The sequence below is a fragment of the Zeus faber genome (assembly GCF_960531495.2).
Source record: "Zeus faber genome assembly, chromosome: 6".
NCBI classification, from domain to species: Eukaryota; Metazoa; Chordata; class Actinopteri; order Zeiformes; family Zeidae; genus Zeus; species Zeus faber.
This window is the reverse complement of record NC_137201.1, coordinates 35,833,796-35,850,790: the sequence shown is the minus strand read 5'-3', so window position 1 is coordinate 35,850,790 and position 16,995 is coordinate 35,833,796. Positions and strand designations below refer to the sequence as shown.

The 16,995-nt window shown below is 46.4% G+C and overlaps 1 protein-coding gene across 2 annotated transcripts in view; it reads left to right on the top strand.

The window, feature by feature from the left end:
• Positions 1 to 16,995, top strand: part of aass (aminoadipate-semialdehyde synthase) — a 44,668-nt gene that overhangs the window by 23,569 nt on the left and 4,104 nt on the right. For both annotated transcript variants that reach the window (XM_080002192.1, XM_080002193.1), the window contains exons 15-23: positions 5,632 to 5,761; positions 6,010 to 6,120; positions 7,055 to 7,163; positions 7,326 to 7,466; positions 7,726 to 7,893; positions 8,294 to 8,380; positions 11,276 to 11,391; positions 14,169 to 14,257; positions 16,754 to 16,930. In XM_080002192.1, the coding sequence (XP_079858318.1) occupies positions 5,632 to 5,761; positions 6,010 to 6,120; positions 7,055 to 7,163; positions 7,326 to 7,466; positions 7,726 to 7,893; positions 8,294 to 8,380; positions 11,276 to 11,391; positions 14,169 to 14,257; positions 16,754 to 16,930 (1,128 nt within the window). The remainder of the gene's footprint in view (positions 1 to 5,631; positions 5,762 to 6,009; positions 6,121 to 7,054; positions 7,164 to 7,325; positions 7,467 to 7,725; positions 7,894 to 8,293; positions 8,381 to 11,275; positions 11,392 to 14,168; positions 14,258 to 16,753; positions 16,931 to 16,995) is intronic.

The window sequence follows — 16,995 nt, the reverse complement described above, 5'->3', positions numbered from 1 at the left end:
ATGTCAAAGAAAATTCAACAGTGATCTGAAATAGCAACATCCATGACATAGGGTACAGTGATATTTAGTCCTTTTGATATGACTAAGTCCAGAGTATGCCCCTTATTGTGGGTGGGTCCAGAAACGTGCTGAGTGAGGTCAAACGCCTCCAATAGGCTCATGAAGTGTTGAGCATCTGGGTCTGTTTGATTGTCAACGTGAATGTTAAAATTACCTGAGATAATTACCCAATCATAATCAGTGGAGACCTTGGACAGTAGCTCAGAGAATTAATCAAGAAAGCCAGATTTAGATTTTGGTGGCTGATAGACAGCGATGATTAAAATGGGGTCACTGGAGTTTATAGATATAGCAAGGTGTTCAAAAGACGTGAATTCTCCAAGGAGGATTTCCTTGCAGGTATAGATATCAGAGAAGACAGCAACTATTTCACCGCCCTTCTGGTCAGCTCTAGTGGTTTGGATGAACTTGAAATTAGGAGGTGCTGTCTCAATGAGTGAGACTGAGCCATTTCTATCCAGCCAGGTCTCAGTTAATAGTGCGAAATCCAGGTTATGAGTACTTATACGCTCATTAACTAAAAATGACTTCTTAGTTAGTGACCTAATGTCTAATAGAGACATTTTTATTGTTCTGGGTGCATGGCTTTGCGGGGTACTGAGAGTTTGAGTTCGAACTGGTAGTAAATTGTTTAGATTCCTGTATGTTACAGGGAAGTTACGTAGTTTCGGTCTATAGTTTATAAGTACAGGATTTTGTAGAGCAGAGTGACAGTCATTATTGTCAGAGTGGATCGGACTCACCAAACATCAGCAGCGAACAGAAGATTTCAGCGTAAGTTCCATGTTTAAGGCCAGAAGGCGTGATCCGTCAAAGTTTGGATGAACTCCATCATGTCTGAAGATGTTTAGACGGTTCAAGAAGGTGCCGAAGTTGTCCACAAACGGTACGATAAGGGAGCAGCTGTATCCCTTGAGCCATGTGTGTGGCTGAAGGACATGCATGAATTTTACGTCTCCAAAGCTGGGACACGGCAGCGGGCCGGAGACGATGAACTGGCAGTCCGACTGTAGAAGACTGTCAATAAGCTTCGTAAAGTCTTCTTTAAGTATCTCCAATTGTTTGTTCCTGAAATTGTTGGTTCTGACGTGGATAAGAACAGTGGAGGCAAAAGGGTTTTGATCCAGCAGCTGTGGGATTCTGGAGTCTATATCCCGGACGAGAGCACCCGGGTAGCAGATGGTTATAGCCGCAGGCAGGGTGATGTGGCGAACCATGGAGGAGCCGACAATGAGCATGGATGGAGGTCCGGTAGCAGAGGAGTTCCGAGGGACAGCAGCAGCTGAGCCAGGAGAGCACCATCTTCCTTGAGGCGGCGCAGGCAGGCGGTCCAAGTCAGTGGCAGCAGGGGGGCCCCAACGGGCGGAGTTGGCGCTGCAGGAGCCGAGGCGGCGCTCTGCGGTGTTGAAAACAGCGGGGCCCACGACCGCGGAGGAGTCACCAACTGGCTCGGTAGCGGAGGCCCGGGCAGGCGATGGATAGTCTGGCGGCAGTGGGAACGAGGCCGTTGGTGGTAGAGACCGTCTTGGTGCCCTCGATACCACGGTAGACTGTGAGCCGCCCCCCAAAGGAGGGAATTCCCGCATATCTCTGGCATCGACTGCAGGCTCCAGGGCTTGGAATCTGTTCCTCAGCCGGAGAGTCTCCGGTAAAGAGCGGCGCAAGGAGCGCACGCAACGCCGGCAATGGCTCGCCGCCAGGGTCCAAGGCTCTGGGGTGGAACAGGTCCGGGACTTGGGCCATGGCTCCTCTATAATAGCCGGCGGGGCGTCAGATGGATCCAACTCACCCGCAGTGAGAATGGATCCGGGCCATGGGAGAGTGGAGTCTAAGTCCGATCACAGCGGAGGACATGGAGCAGGAGATGCGCTTAGCCTAAGCGCTAGCGATGGAGGTCAGATGCACAAACACTTGATCCTTCTTCTTCACGTCCTCACGCCGGCTGTGGATGTCTTTGAAGACCGAATTCTCTAGAGTGCTGAGTATGTCGACCAGGCGCAAACAGTTCCCACAATCCGTGGAGGTAGGCATCGATGCCGGCATAGTTAGCAATATGCTAGGCTAACAGGCTACCTAGCATTAGCCGAGCGCTAGCCAAGCGCTAGCCAAGCCAGAGTCCACCTTCCAAAATCCGAAAAGACAGTTCAACCGAGGGTCAAAGCCAGGAAAGAGTAGTGCTATCACAGTGTAAAAAAAAAAATTAATAATAATAATAATCCGAGATCCGTGTCAAAAATCAGGTAGTTTGGGAAGTGATTCAAAGAAGTAGCACAAACACAAAAGACGTTACCGGAACCGGAAGTGGTGGAGGAACTAGAACCTGCAAAAAGAGGAACTAGGACCTCTAGAAGGAGGAACTAGGACCTCTAGAAGGAGGAACTAGGACCTCGATGAGGAGGAACTAGAAACTCAAGAAGGAGGAACTAGAACCTCTAGAAAGATGAACTAGGATCTCTAGATAGAGGAACTAGGATCTCTAGATAGCGGAACTAGATCTGCTGCAGGCGGACAGGACAATGGAGAGCGGTAAGTGGAAAGGAGGCAGGCTGGCAATGTTTGTGAATGATAGATGGTGCAACCCCTGGCACATCACTATCAAGAAAGAACATTGTTGTAAGGACATCAAGCTGGAAGCCGATAGTACGAGGCTGAACTATCTCCCGAGGGAATTTTCACATGTGGTTGTGATCGCGGCGTAAGTCCCCCCCCTCTGCTAACGCCGAAGCGGCCGCTGATGTCCTGCACTCAGCTGTAAGTTGGCTGCAGACACAGCACACACATGCCCTCCTTCTCATCTCTGGGGATTTTATTCAAGCCTCTCCATCCTCCACTCTGCCCACTTTCTCCCAGTACGTGACATGCCACACCATGGACAATGAAACACTGGACTTGTTACATGCCAACACCCAGGAGGCATATAACCCCCCCCCCCCCCCCCCCCATGGGGAGATCAGATTACAAACTTCCCGTGCTCAGGCAACCAGCTGTGAGCCGCACAGTGAAAAGGTTGTCTAAAGAGACTGAAGAGGCTCTACAGAACTGCTTTGACTCTACTGTGTGGGAAGAACTCTGTGCTCCTCATGGGGAGGACATGGACGGTCTCACTGACTGTATAACGGATTACATCAACTTCTGTGTGGAAAACACTGTACCCACCAGGACTGTACAGTGTTTTCCCAACAGAAAACCCTGGATAACTCCAGATATAAAGGCTCTCCTCAAGGAGAAGAAAGGGGCCTTTAAATCAGGAGACAAGGAGGAGCTGAAGGTGGTACAGAAACAGCTGAGGCGGAAGATCAGAGAGGGGAAGGACAGCTACAGAAGAAAGATGGCGGAATAGTTCCAGCAAAAGAACACCAGAGGTGGGGAGAGTGCCACAGCTGTGGAAGACATCCTGTGTGGTACCGGTGCCGAAAATCCCGCACCCCAAGCACCCCAGCAGCTACAGGCCGGTGGCACTGACGTCTCACCTCATGAAGACCCTGGAGAGGCTGGTCCTTGGGCATCTCCACTCCCTGGTGAGATCAGTAATAGACCCGCTCCAGTTTGCCTTCCAGCCTGGCATCGGGGTAGACAACGTCGTCGTCTTCCTGCTACATCGAGCTCTCTCTCACCTGGAGAAGCCTGGGAGCACTGTGAGGATCATGTTCTTTGATTTCTCAAGTGCTTTCAACACCATTCAGCCTGTGCTTCCGAGGGACAAGATGCAGCACACAGGAGTGGACCATCACCTGCCTTCCTGGATCCTGGACTAACTCGCGGACCGGCCAAAGTACATGAGGTCTCAGAACTGCGGGTCTGACATGGTCATCTGCAGCAGAGGGGCCCCGCAAGGAACGGTCTTGGCACCTTTCCTCTTCACCCTCTACACTGCAGACTTCATGTACAACTCAACCAGCTGTCACCTGCAGAAGTTCTCTGACGACTCTGCAATCGTCGGCCTCATCACAGATGAGGACGACAGCGAATACAGAGAACTCACCATGGACTTTGTGGACTGGTGCCAGCGGAACCGCCTCAAGATCAATGCTGGGAAAACCAAAGAGCTGGTGGTGGATTTCCGTAGGCACAGACACTCCCCCCCCCCGACACCGGTGAACATCCAGGGAATGGATATTGGCATAGTGGGATCTTACAAATACCTAGGTGTTCACCTGAACAATAAACTGGACTGGACTAATCACATACATGCACTTTATAAGAAGGGTCAGAGCAGACTCTATCTGCTTAGAAGACTTAGGTCCTTTGGAGTGCAGGGGGCTCTCCTCTTTAACACTGTGGTGGCATCACCCATCTTTTATTGAGTAGTCTGCTTGGGCAACAGCCTCACCACAGTTGACAGGAAGAGACTTGATAAACTGATCAAGAAGGCCAGCTCTGTCCTGGGGGGCCCCCTGGACCCAGTGCAGGTGGTGGGAGAAAAGAGGATGATGGCTAAGCTGTCATCCATGATGGAGAACGAACCCCACCCCATGCATGAGACTGCCGGCACTGGAGAGCTCCTTCAGGCTGCTTCACCCAAAGTGTGAAAAGGAGCGCTATCGCAGAGCCTTCCTTCCTGCGGCTGTCACTGTATAACCAACAGTGCAGCCAGTAGAACAACCACACACACACACACACACACACACACACACACACACACACACACACATACACTCTGTGAAATAGAGCAAGTGCATTTGTTGTATAAAAAAAAAAAGGAAAGTGCAATCCCTGATGTGTAATGTGTCCAGTTATGTGCAATACACTTAGCACTCTGGTTCCTATTTATGGTGATTTTTTATTTTTATGTTTTCTATGTATTTTATATTGTTTATAGTGTGTACCTTGATATTCTCTCTATTTTCTAATGTCCCCTTTTTGCTGCTGGAATGATGTAAATTTCCCCGTTGTGGGACTAATAAAGGTTTATCTTATCTTATCTTAGAACCTCCAGAAAGAGGAACTAGAACTTCTAGAAGGAGGAACTAGGACCTCGAGAAGGAGGAACTAGAACCTCAATAAGGAGGAACTAGAACCTCTAGAAAGAGGAACTATGACCTCTAGAAGGAGCAACTAGGACCTCTAGAAGGAGTAACTAGAACCTCAAGAAAGAGGAACCAGGGCCTCTAGAAGGAGGAACTAGAAACTCTAGAAGTAGGAACTAGAACCTCTAGAAAGATGAACTAGGACCTCTAGATAGAGGAACTAGAACCTCTAGAACAAGGAACTAGAACCTCTTGAAGGAGGACCTAGGACCTCTAGAAGGAGCAACTAAAACTTCTAGAAGGAGGAACTAAAACCTCTAAAAGGAGAAACTAGAACCCCAGAAAGAGGAACTAGGACTTCCAAAAGGAGGAACTAGGAGATCTAGAAGGAGGAACTAGAACCTCCAGAAGGAGGGACTAGGGCCTCTAAATGGAGGAATTAGATCCTCTAGAAGGAAGAAGTAGAACATCCTGAAAAAGGAACTATAATCTCTAGATAGAGGAACTAGAACCTCTCGAAGGAGGAACTAGAACCTCAAGAGAAATTTGTAGTTCCAGATCGGAACCAAATGCTGTTTCCATGACGACCTGTTTGTATCTCCAGCCTCGGTGATGCTGAGCCAGGCTGAGGAGCTGGCAGCCCAGTACCCTAACACCATCCCAGTGATGCTGGACATCACCAGCCAGGAGGGACACCTGGACTCCCTGGTCAAAGACCACGACCTGGTTATCAGGTAGGTCCCTCGGGTCCAAAACTTCTGACTCATCAGGTAGATCTATCTGGTCCAGTATCTCTGGTTCATCAGGTAAATCCATCTGGTCCAGTACCTCTGTTTTATCAGGTAAATCCATGTGGTCCAATACCTCTGGTTCATCAGGTAGGGTAGATCCATCTGGTCCAGTACCTCTGTTTCATTAGGTAAATCAGGTAGGGTAGATCCCTGTCGTCCAAAACCTTTCAGCTCATGGTTTGTGTCCACAGTTTACTGCCGTACGCCCTCCACCCTCTTGTGGCCAAACACTGCATCCAGCGCAAGGTCAACATGGTGACCGCCAGCTACCTGAGCCCCGCCATGAAGGAGCTGCAGAACAGGTAAGGGACGCTCGCCATGATGACCTACTTTGACGCCTTTTACACTGTTCTACTCCCTCTGTCACGGGAGCCGCAGGTGCTGCTGGCTCTATATGGTCTAGTCCAGGGGTGGGCAATTAATTTTTACAAGGGGCCACATGAGAAACCTGACCTGTGTTGGAGGGCTGAACCAACAATAACTTGAACTTAATTCTGCTCAATATTAATTTTCTCCCATTGTAAAAAGCAGTAAATTAAATATTTTGATTAGCTGCTACTGGTAATCAGAAGAATAAGGATTCGGGATAAATTTTTATTTTTTTGGCGTGAGCTGACATTTTGAGGGCTAGCTGGCCAGCATCACTTGTAGCTGTTCACCCACGCATGCGCTCCCTTACTTAAATAAAAAAAAACAAACGGGACGCTTTTCAAAATATAAGCTACACAGTTGTATTGTGTGCACAGTATAAATACTTTTTAATTTATGTTCTAATTTACGATTGACCTCACGCGGGCTGGACAGGGACGCCCAAAGAGCCGGATTTGGCCCACTGGCCATAAAATGCCCAAGTCTGGTCTAGTCAGTGCTTTGGTCCTGGGTCTTCTTGGGTTTAGGACTTGGGTTCTGTGTTGGTCCAGCTGTGGGCGGACACTCAGATGTGTCTCTCTGCCCACGCTTCCAGGATTCAACCCCATCCTGCGTCTCAAGCTCCAGTCTGACATTATTAGGAATTATTATTCCATCATGATTATAATGATACATAATGAGCTTCTTGATCTATCAATCCAAAATCAATAATGATCAGATTGTCAGGTTTTGGATGCTTCAGGTCCGCGGTCAATATTTCATGTTGTAGCTCATAACAGTAATTTCAGAGGCTGTTTCTGTTTGTTTACATTAAACATTGTCACATTAATATTATTGATTTGCTGTGTATATTTAATAACCCGTCAGTGCGGAGGCTGCAGGTGTGACCATTGTGAACGAGATGGGTCTGGACCCGGGCATCGACCACATGCTGGCCATGGAGGTGATCGACCAGGCCATGGCCGACGGCTGCAGGGTGAGTGGTGCATGTTTGGAACACAAACATAGTTTGCGATGGAATGTATTTGTTTCCCGTTTTATTGATCTTGGGGGAAAGAGATTCAAGTTGTTTTTAAATCACGCAGAATAAAGTGTAAATTGATGAGTTTTGATATTTCTGTTTCTTGACGTTGTTCAGGTGGAGTCCTACAGCTCGTTCTGCGGCGGTCTGCCGGCTCCAGAATGTTCCGACAACCCTCTGCGATACAAGTTCAGCTGGAGTCCGTACGGTGTTCTGCTCAACACTGTCAGCCCTGCCGTGTTCCTCAAGGACGGCCAGGTCAGACAAAACACCCAAAATACACTGAAACTACACTGTAACAAGACAGCACACACCAAATCTTCACCCAAACAACGGTGAATCTACACCCAAACACACTAACAACACAAAACACTTAAAACTACACCCAAACCGCACCACAGCACACTGGAACGACACCATTCTCAAACACTAAGATCCAGTTCAAACATTTTGTGTGTGTGTGGGGGGGTGAATGGGTGTGGATGTGGTTGTGGTTGCGGTTGTGGTGCGCCCCCAGGTGGTCAGCCTCCCAGCAGGGGGCTCTCTGATGGACTCCAGCTCCTCCATGGACTTCCTTCCGGGGTTCAGCCTGGAGGGCTTCCCCAACCGCGACAGCACCACGTACGTCGAGCCCTACGGCCTGCAGGGGGTGCACACACTGCTGCGGGGCACGCTGCGCTACAAGGTACTGCGAGCACTCGGAGTGCGGGGGTACTGGAAATGGTGTGAAAGGAGTTCCTCTGATGCCAAATAAAAACATGTTTATAAAATGAAAATAAATGTTTTGTGCTCAACCTATCTACTGAACCTGAAACAAATGAACAGAATTCCAAGATGGAGGATATTAAGGGTTTTAAAGGGATCCATGAGACATGGTTTCTATATTTTATTTAGATTTTCCTTCAGAGACATTAAATAAAAAAATCAAAGCCAACATTCCATGTGGAGGATTGAGCTTTATTGTGTGTGTGTGTGTGTGTGTGTGTGTGTGTGTGTGTGTGTGTGTGTGTGTGTGTGTGTGTGTGTGTGTGTGTGTGTGTGTGTGTGTGTGTGTGTGTGTGTGTGTGTGTGTGTGTGTATTGCAGGGTTTCTCCAGAGCAATGTCTGGCTTCGTCAAACTTGGTCTGATCAACACTGAACCAAGATCTGAGCTGCAGAGCATGACCTCCTGGGTAACACACCTCTGGAGATATTTATTTGTCAGTCTGTCTATCTGTGTATGTATGTGTGTATGTATATATTAGTATTTCATATCCTGAGAAACCTGACACTAGATCTTATTTACCTTAATTTAGGTTCGAGAGGTTTATTTGTCACATACATACACATACGTTCATACATATACATACTTTCATACATATGCAGTGAAATGTCTTTAGAACGCACCTGGAGATTATGCACAATAGTTACTAAACAGAACATAATAGCTGCCCTAAGTCCTACCTAGCAACTAACTGAAACTGATTCCTAAAAGCTAATTCAGTTAGTGACTAGAATAATATCAATAAAAAATTAAATTGAAATAAAATAAGAGTAAAATGGTCATATATAGTGGAAATACAAAGTAGAAAATAAGAGGAATCGTTCTTGTGAATAAAGTGTGTGTGGAGATATACAGTACAGTATACAACAGTACTAAAAAGCAATACAGTAACACCTAACAGAACAGCAATACAGCACAGTATGCAGTGACCCAGAACAGTGATAGTGTGCAGTACAGTATGCAGTAACCCAGTATAGTGATACAGTATGCAGTAACCCAGAACAGTGATACAGTATGCAGTAACCCAGAACAGTGATACAGTATGCAGTACAATTTGCAGTAATCAGTACAGTGATGCATTCCTGTATGCAGTGATACAGTATGCAGTAGAGTATGCAGCAACCCAGTACAGTGATACGGTATGCAGTACAGTATGCAGTAGCCCAGTACAGTGATAAGTATGCAGTAACCCAGAACAGTGATACAGTATGCAGTAACCCAGTACAGTGATACAGTATGCAGTAACCCAGTACAGTGATACAGTATACAGGCAAGTATGCAGTAACCCAGAACAGTGATACAGTATGCAATACAGTATGCAGTAACCCAGTACAGTAATACAGTATGCAGTAACCCAGTACAGTGATATAGTATGCAGTACACTATGCAGCGACCCAGTACAGTATGCCGTACAGTATGCAGTAGCCCAGTACAGTGATGCAGTACAGTATGCAGTAACCCAGAACAGTGATACAGTATGCAGTACAGTATGCAGTGACCCAGTACAGCGATACACTATGCAGTAAATTATGCAGCAACCCAGTACAGTATGCAGTAGCCCACTACAGTGATACAGTATGCAGTAAATTATGCAGCAACCCAGTACAGTATGCAGTAGCCCAGTACAGTGATACAGTATGCAGTACAGTATGCAGTTACCCAGAACAGTGATACAGTATGCAGTACAATTTGCAGTAATCAGTACAGTGATGCATTACCGTATGCAGTGATACAGTATGCAGTAGAGTATGCAGCAACCCAGTACAGTGATACGGTATGCAGTACAGTATGCAGTAGCCCAGTACAGTGATAAGTATGCAGTAACCCAGAACAGTGATACAGTATGCAGTAACCCACACAGTGATACAGTATGCAGTAACCCACACAGTGATACAGTATGCAGTAACCCAGTAGAGTGATACAGTATACAGGCAAGTATGCAGTAACCCAGAGCAGTGATACAGTATGCAATACAGTATGCAGTAACCCAGTACAGTAATACAGTATGCCGTACAGTATGCAGTAACCCAGTACAGTGATATAGTATGCGGTACAGTATGCAGTGGCCCAGTACAGTGATATAGTATGCGGTACAGTATGCAGTAACCCAGTACAGTGATATAGTATGCGGTACAGTATGCAGTGGCCCAGTACAGTTTGCAGTACAGTATGCAGTAGCCCAGTACAGCGATGCAATACAGTATGCAGTAACCCAGAACAGTGATACGGTATGCAGTACAGTATGCAGTGACCCAGTACAGCGATGCACTATGCAGTAAATTATGCAGCAACCCAGTACAGTATGCAGTAGCCCAGTACAGTGATACAGTATGCAGTACAGTATACAGTAACCCAGAACAGTGATACAATATGCAGTAAATTATGCAGCAACCCAGTACAGTATGCAGTAGCCCAGTACAGTGATACAGTATGCAGTACAGTATACAGTAACCCAGAACAGTGATACAGTATGCAGTTAATTATGCAGCAACCCAGTACTGTATGCAGTAGCCCAGTACAGTGATACAGTATGCAGTACAGTATACAGTAACCCAGAACAGTGATACAGTATGCAGTAAATTATGCAGCAACCCAGTACAGTATGCAGTAGCCCAGTACAGTGATACAGTATGCAGTACAGTGATACAGTATGCAGTACAGTATACAGTAACCCAGAACAGTGATACAGTATGCAGTACAGTATACATTTACCCAGAACAGTGATACAGTATGCAGTACAGTCTGCAGTACAGTAAGGCAGTGAGTTCAGCGTTGACAGTTCTTATGGCTTGAGGAAGAAACTCTGTCTCAGTCTTTCTGTCCTCGCTGTGTGACTGCAGGGGGGCTTGCTTGACCACAGCAGCTGGAACAGTCTGTTGTTGGATGGTGAGGTGACAGTGATCAATACAGTGGTGAAAGCAGTGTCTGCTTTTTGGTACACAACTACTGTAGTACTGTTAGTACTACATTGTCCACTGTACCTCATATGCACTCATCTGGAGCCAAGCTTGGAGACAATGTAGGATGTAGGAGCCAGTCTAGAATGTAGGAGACAGTCTAGGATGTAGGAGACAGTCTAGGATGTAGGTTCCAGTCGAGGATGTAGGTGACAGTCGAGGATGTAGGTGCCAGTCTAGGATGAAGGAGATATTTGAGGATGTAGGTGCCAGTCTAGGATGTAGGACACAGTCTAGGAAGTAGGAGACAGACTACATGTAGGAGACGGTATAGGTTGTAGGAGAGTGCAGGAGGTGTCAGGATCCTTTTGTAGTAAAGAATGTCCTCCATCTTGTCCCTGGAACAGAAAGAGCTCCTCTCCAGGCAGATGGGTCTCTCTGCCTCCGTTTCCCATGATGCATTTGAAGAAGCTGTGTACGAGCGAGTGGGACGAGACGCTTTCAGGATGGAGACGCTGAGATGGTGAGGACGCTTGGACACGGTGGCTCAGTGGTTTGTACTGTGGCCTCACAGCAGCAGGGTCTGGCCTCGACCCGACAGGGATCTTTCTGTGGAGTCTGCATGTTCTCCCATGTTATCCTAACCCCCCCCCCCCCCCCCCCCAACACCCAGTCAGAGTTAGACTCTCCTGCCGATGCCCCTGAGCAAGGCATCTGCCCACCGCTATGTGACAGCTCACTGCCCGTAGATACTAGGATGGGCTAATATGGAGAACTTCCGCCAGAGGGTTGATAAAGAGAACTTCCGCCAGAGGGTTGATAAAGTGCAATTAAAAACATGGACACTTGGGGACATGGACACAAAGGGACTCACAGGGAGACATGGACACATTTGGACCTGGACACATGGGGACACACTGGGACACATGAGGACACGGACACATGTGGACTTGGGGACCAGGACACGGGGACAATGGGACCTGGATATATTCCCAGGTTCCATTGTCCCGGTTCCATGTCCACATGTATCCAAGTTCCAACATGGGAACCTGAAGATAGGGACATGGGAACCTGGACACATGGGGACCTGGATAGATGGGGATCTGGACATCTTCCAGAGACACAAGCTGTGCATGTGGAAAAGCTGGTCCAGTTCTGGTCCGGATCTGGTAGCGTTCTTTATAATTTATTTCCCTCCTCCTCTGTCGTCTTTTCAAGTCTCTCTTTTCAAATTGTGGTTCTTTTCAAACTCTAGTTATTAAAATTTTCAGTTATGACTCTTTCTAGTTATTGATATTTTCGGTGTTTGATGTTTAGTTTGCTGGGACTGAAGCAGCTCAGCTCAGTGTCACCTGAAAAGTCAAAAAGGCTGAATTTTGTCTGAAAGAGTCTAATTATCAGCGTGTTTGGTTTGTTTTAAAGACAGTCGTCTGTAAAGATGGAGGACTGACTCCCAGCGTGTTGCCGTGTTGCTGTGTTTTGGAGCAAGGCCGGCGCCGCTTCAAGTGGCGCCTGCGCCGCTCTTCAATATAAATCAACTTCTGGACGAGTCTCTTGTGCCCAAGGCCGCGCGGCGAGCGCTGAACTGTGGGAAACATTCCTTTCAGCGCTAAAAGGTGTTTTTCTGTCGTCAAAGACTCGTTGTTCATTTATTCAATTCACCTGCAAAAGCAGCTGCTCAACTCTGTAGACGCCAAGGACCCCCCCCACCCCCTCTCTGGGGGGGCGCTGTGCCGCCTTTCACAGCAACACTGAAGGTTAGTGCATTGTACTGGTGGGGGAGGGAGGGAGGAGGGTGGAGAGAGGGGGCAAAGGTGGGAGGGGGAGAGGGAGGGGGAGTGGAGCTCAGAGTGAGTGAGTGGTTTATAAACACAGCTAAACACCCTGCAGCATTAGTAAGACATTGGAATTGTCAGGACATGAAATGTCCTCATAATGTCGTGTTATGTAGTGTCCTCATAATGTTGTGTCCTCATAATGACGTTTCATGTAGTGTCCTCATAATGTTGTGTCCTCATAATGTCATTTCATGTAGTGTCCTCATAATGTCGTGTCCTCATAATGGGTCATGTAGTGTCCTCATAATGTAACATCCTCATAATGTAGTTTCCTTATAATGCAACGTCCTCATAAAGTAGTGTCCTCAAAATGCAAGGTCCTCATAATGTCACATCGTCATAATGTAACATCCTCATAATGTAACATCTTCATAATGTAACATCCTTATAATGTAGTCCTCATGATGTAGTGTCATGTAAATGTAACGTCATCATGTGGTGTTATGTAGTGTCCTCATAATGTAACGTCTTCATAATGAAGTGTCATGTAACGTCCTCATAATGTAGCTTCCCCAGAATGTAATTACCTCAGATGTAGTGTCATGTGTCCTCATAATGTAACATCCTCATAATGTAGCTTCCTCATAATGTAACGTCTTCATAATCTTGTGTCATGTAGGGTCCTCATAATGTAACATCCTCATAATGTAGCTTCATCATAATGTAACGTCTTCATAATCTAGTGTCATGTAGGGTCCTCACAATGTAACATCCTCATAATGTAGCTTCCTCATAATGTAACGTCTTCGTAATGTAGTGTCCTCATAATGCGGTGTCTACGGAATGGAAGCACTAACATTTTGGTAAAGAGGGGGTGGAGCTGATTCCAAATAAAGCACAAATAATGTTTATTCATATTTATTTTGTACAAATATATTTTTTAATATATTTGTTTACGGGAAGAGATAAAAACATTTTGGGGAAAAAAGTGATCTTGATCTGAACTGTGGCACAGAGATGAGAAACTGAAAGACGTCCAGGTGTTTATATTGTAAAAAGACGTCCAGGTGTTCATATTGTTAAAAAGACGTCCAGGTGTTTATATTGTAAAAAGACGTCCAGGTGTTTATATTGTTAAAAAGACGTCCAGGTGTTTATATTGTTAAAAAGACGTCCAGGTTGTAATATTGTTAAAAAGCACTCACACCCTCCAGTGGGTTTTACAGTTCAGGTGCGGTGCTGGGACATCGGACACAAGCGCTTGGATTCCCCGCTGCTGCAGGGAAAGGTAGAACGGGTGGAGGCAGAGGGTGTAGGACAGGTTGAAAATGATCACACTGATTTAATAACATGGGGTTGGAGTTGTTGTGTCCGGGGACGGGGGCTCTGTCCCCGCTCCGTCAGCAGAGGGAACCCAGACCGTCCAGGAGGGGCGGGGCTTTGCTGCATATATAATTTTCTCCAGCGATGTTACGGATTCCATGTGTGAAGAGGCTTTAATGCAGTGTCATGTTGTGTGTAGGCTGGGCATGCTGGGAGACGACAGCGTTCCTCGAGCCGACAGCGTTCTGGGTGCTCTGGCCAAACACCTGGAGGCCAAACTGTCCTTCGGTAAGAGACAAAGACCTGGGATGACCAGGACTACAACCAGAACCAGGAATATGTCTAGTACTACAACTAGGACCAGGACTACAACCAAAACCAGGACTATATCTAGTACTACGGGGATGGTAGCTCAGGCGGTAGAGCTGGTGGTCTAGTGATCTAAAGGTTGCTGGTTCGATCCCAGGCTCCTGCTAGCATCCTGTAGTGTCCTTGAGCAAGACACTTTACCCCTAATTGCTCCTGATGGCTGCGTCCGTCGGTGTTTGAACAATTGTAAGTCGCTTTGGATAAAAGCGTCTGATCAATGACTAAATGTAATGTAAATGTACTACAACTAGGACTTGGACTACAACCAGGACCAGGACTACGTCTCGTACTACAACTAGAACCAGGACTATGGACTACAACTCGGACTAATGCCTACCATACACTACAAGACTTTGAAAAGACTCAACTTGATACATTTTGAGATTATTTCCATCCTGCTCCTGGTGGAAATTTACAAGAAGAAAAACTGTTGAACAGTGGAGCACAAGAAGCAGCTTTTGGCGCCAGCTGTTCTGAAAAACCAACCAACCAAACCATTCATATTATTTATATAGTTATGTAATAATAATAATAATAGGTACGTATTCGTTTTCCAAGTGTCCGTGATGCCGGGATCAGACGACACAAATTCAGCCCGATTTTGACCCGATTTTATCGTAGCCTACAAATTTCCAGCCCAAATTTGAATGTTGGGAATGATGAACGGGCGTCTTTACCCGTGTAGTGTGACATCATCGGTGACCACCCTGATGAAAGGTCTAGCATGTCAGACTGTTTGGTATTTTCCTGCCTAGCCTAACAACTCATAGGACACATTCCTTGACATTGACCAATAGGATCACAGAGTGATCTCTGGTGAACATACCTGTACTGCGTTCCAAATTATTATACAAATTATATTTTTCTCAGATTTTCCTAAATAGTCGATGCAAATGACAGTCAGTATAATTTTCAAGTCATCAACCGTTAGTGTTTAATTTGAATGTTATTGAACTTGTGAGTTTTTGGGGAGTTTCTGTTGAATTTCTTTGCAGGATGTCAGAACATCCTCCCAGAGCTGCTGTTTTGATGCCAACTGCCTCCCACCCTCATAGATCTTTTGCTTGAGGATGCTCCAAAGGTTCTCAATTGTTTTGAGGTCAGGGGAGGAGGAGTTTCTCTCCTTTTATGCACATAGCAGCCAATGACACAGAGGTATTCTTTGCAGCATGAGATGGTGCGTTGTCGTGCATGAAGATGGTTTTGCTACAGAAGGCACAGTTCTTCTTTTTGTACCGTGGAAGAAAGTGGTCAGTCAGAAACTCTATATACTTTGCCGAGGTCATTTTCACACCATCAGGGACCCTAAAGGGGCCTACCAGCTCTCTCCCCATGACTCCGCCACCTCCTTGCAAACGTGACAGCCTTGTTGGGACATGGTGGCCATCCACCCACCATCCACTACTCCATCCATCTGCACCACCCAGGGTTGCACGGCACTCATCAGTAAAAAAGACTGTTAAAAAATGAGTCTTCATGTATTTCTGGACCCACTACAACCGTTTCTGCTTGGGAGCATTGGTTAGGGGGGGCCCCAATAGTAGGTTTATGCACAACTGCAAGCCTCCGGAGGATTCTATACCTTGAGGTTGGCTGGACTCCAGAGGTACCAGCAGCTTCAAATACCTGTTTGCTGCTTTGTAACGGCATTTTAGCAGCTGCTCTCTTCATCCCATGAATTAGTCTGGCAGAAACCTTCCTCATTCTGCCTTTATCTGCACCAACCGTCTGTGCTCTGGATCAGCCACAAATCGCTTCACAGTACGATGACCACGCTTACGTTTTTGTGAAATATCTAATGCTTTCATACCTTGTCCAAGGCATTGTACTATTTGAGGCTTTTCGGCCACAGAGAGATGGTTTTTCTTTCCCATATTGTTGAAACCTGTAACTGCTTAATAATGTGGAATGTCCTTCTTAAGTAGTTTTCCTTTAATTGGGCTCCTGGCAAACTAATCACAGGTGTCTGAGATTGATTTCAGTGATCCAAAGAGCCCTGAGACACAATACCCTCCATGAGTTGAATAGAAAAACAAAAAATGTAATGTTTATGCACTTATCCAATTTGCATAATAATTTGGAACGCAGTGAAAAATGCCAAGAAGATGAATAATAATAAAAATAATAATAATAATCAGTGCAAAACAAATGCCTTCTCGCTTCAGGGTGAGTCAATTATTTATTTGATCATTATCCAATAATTATTAAGCAATAACATAAGACTAGGACTTACAACTGGGCCTAGAACTAGGAGGAGGACTGCCACTAGGACTAGGGAATGCAGAATGTGTTTATAACAGGAAGTGACCTCACACCACTCCGTTCTTCATCTGGAGTTAAACAGTTTCCTGAAGTCGCTGCAAAAGGAACTTTTCATTTTGAATAGAAACTATAACTGACCCCCTCTCTCTCCAGAGAAGGGCGAGCGGGACATGGTCATCATGCGTAACGATGTTGGGGTCCGCCACCCGACGGGGGAGCTGGAGACCCAGCACCTGAGCCTGGTGGTCTACGGGACGCCCGGCGGCTTCTCCGCCATGGCCAAGACCGTCGGTTACCCAGCAGCCATTGCTGCCCGCATGGTGTTGGACGGTCAGTCTCTCTACTTCCTACTTCGGCTAACCCATCTGACCCATCTAACCCATCTGATCCATCTA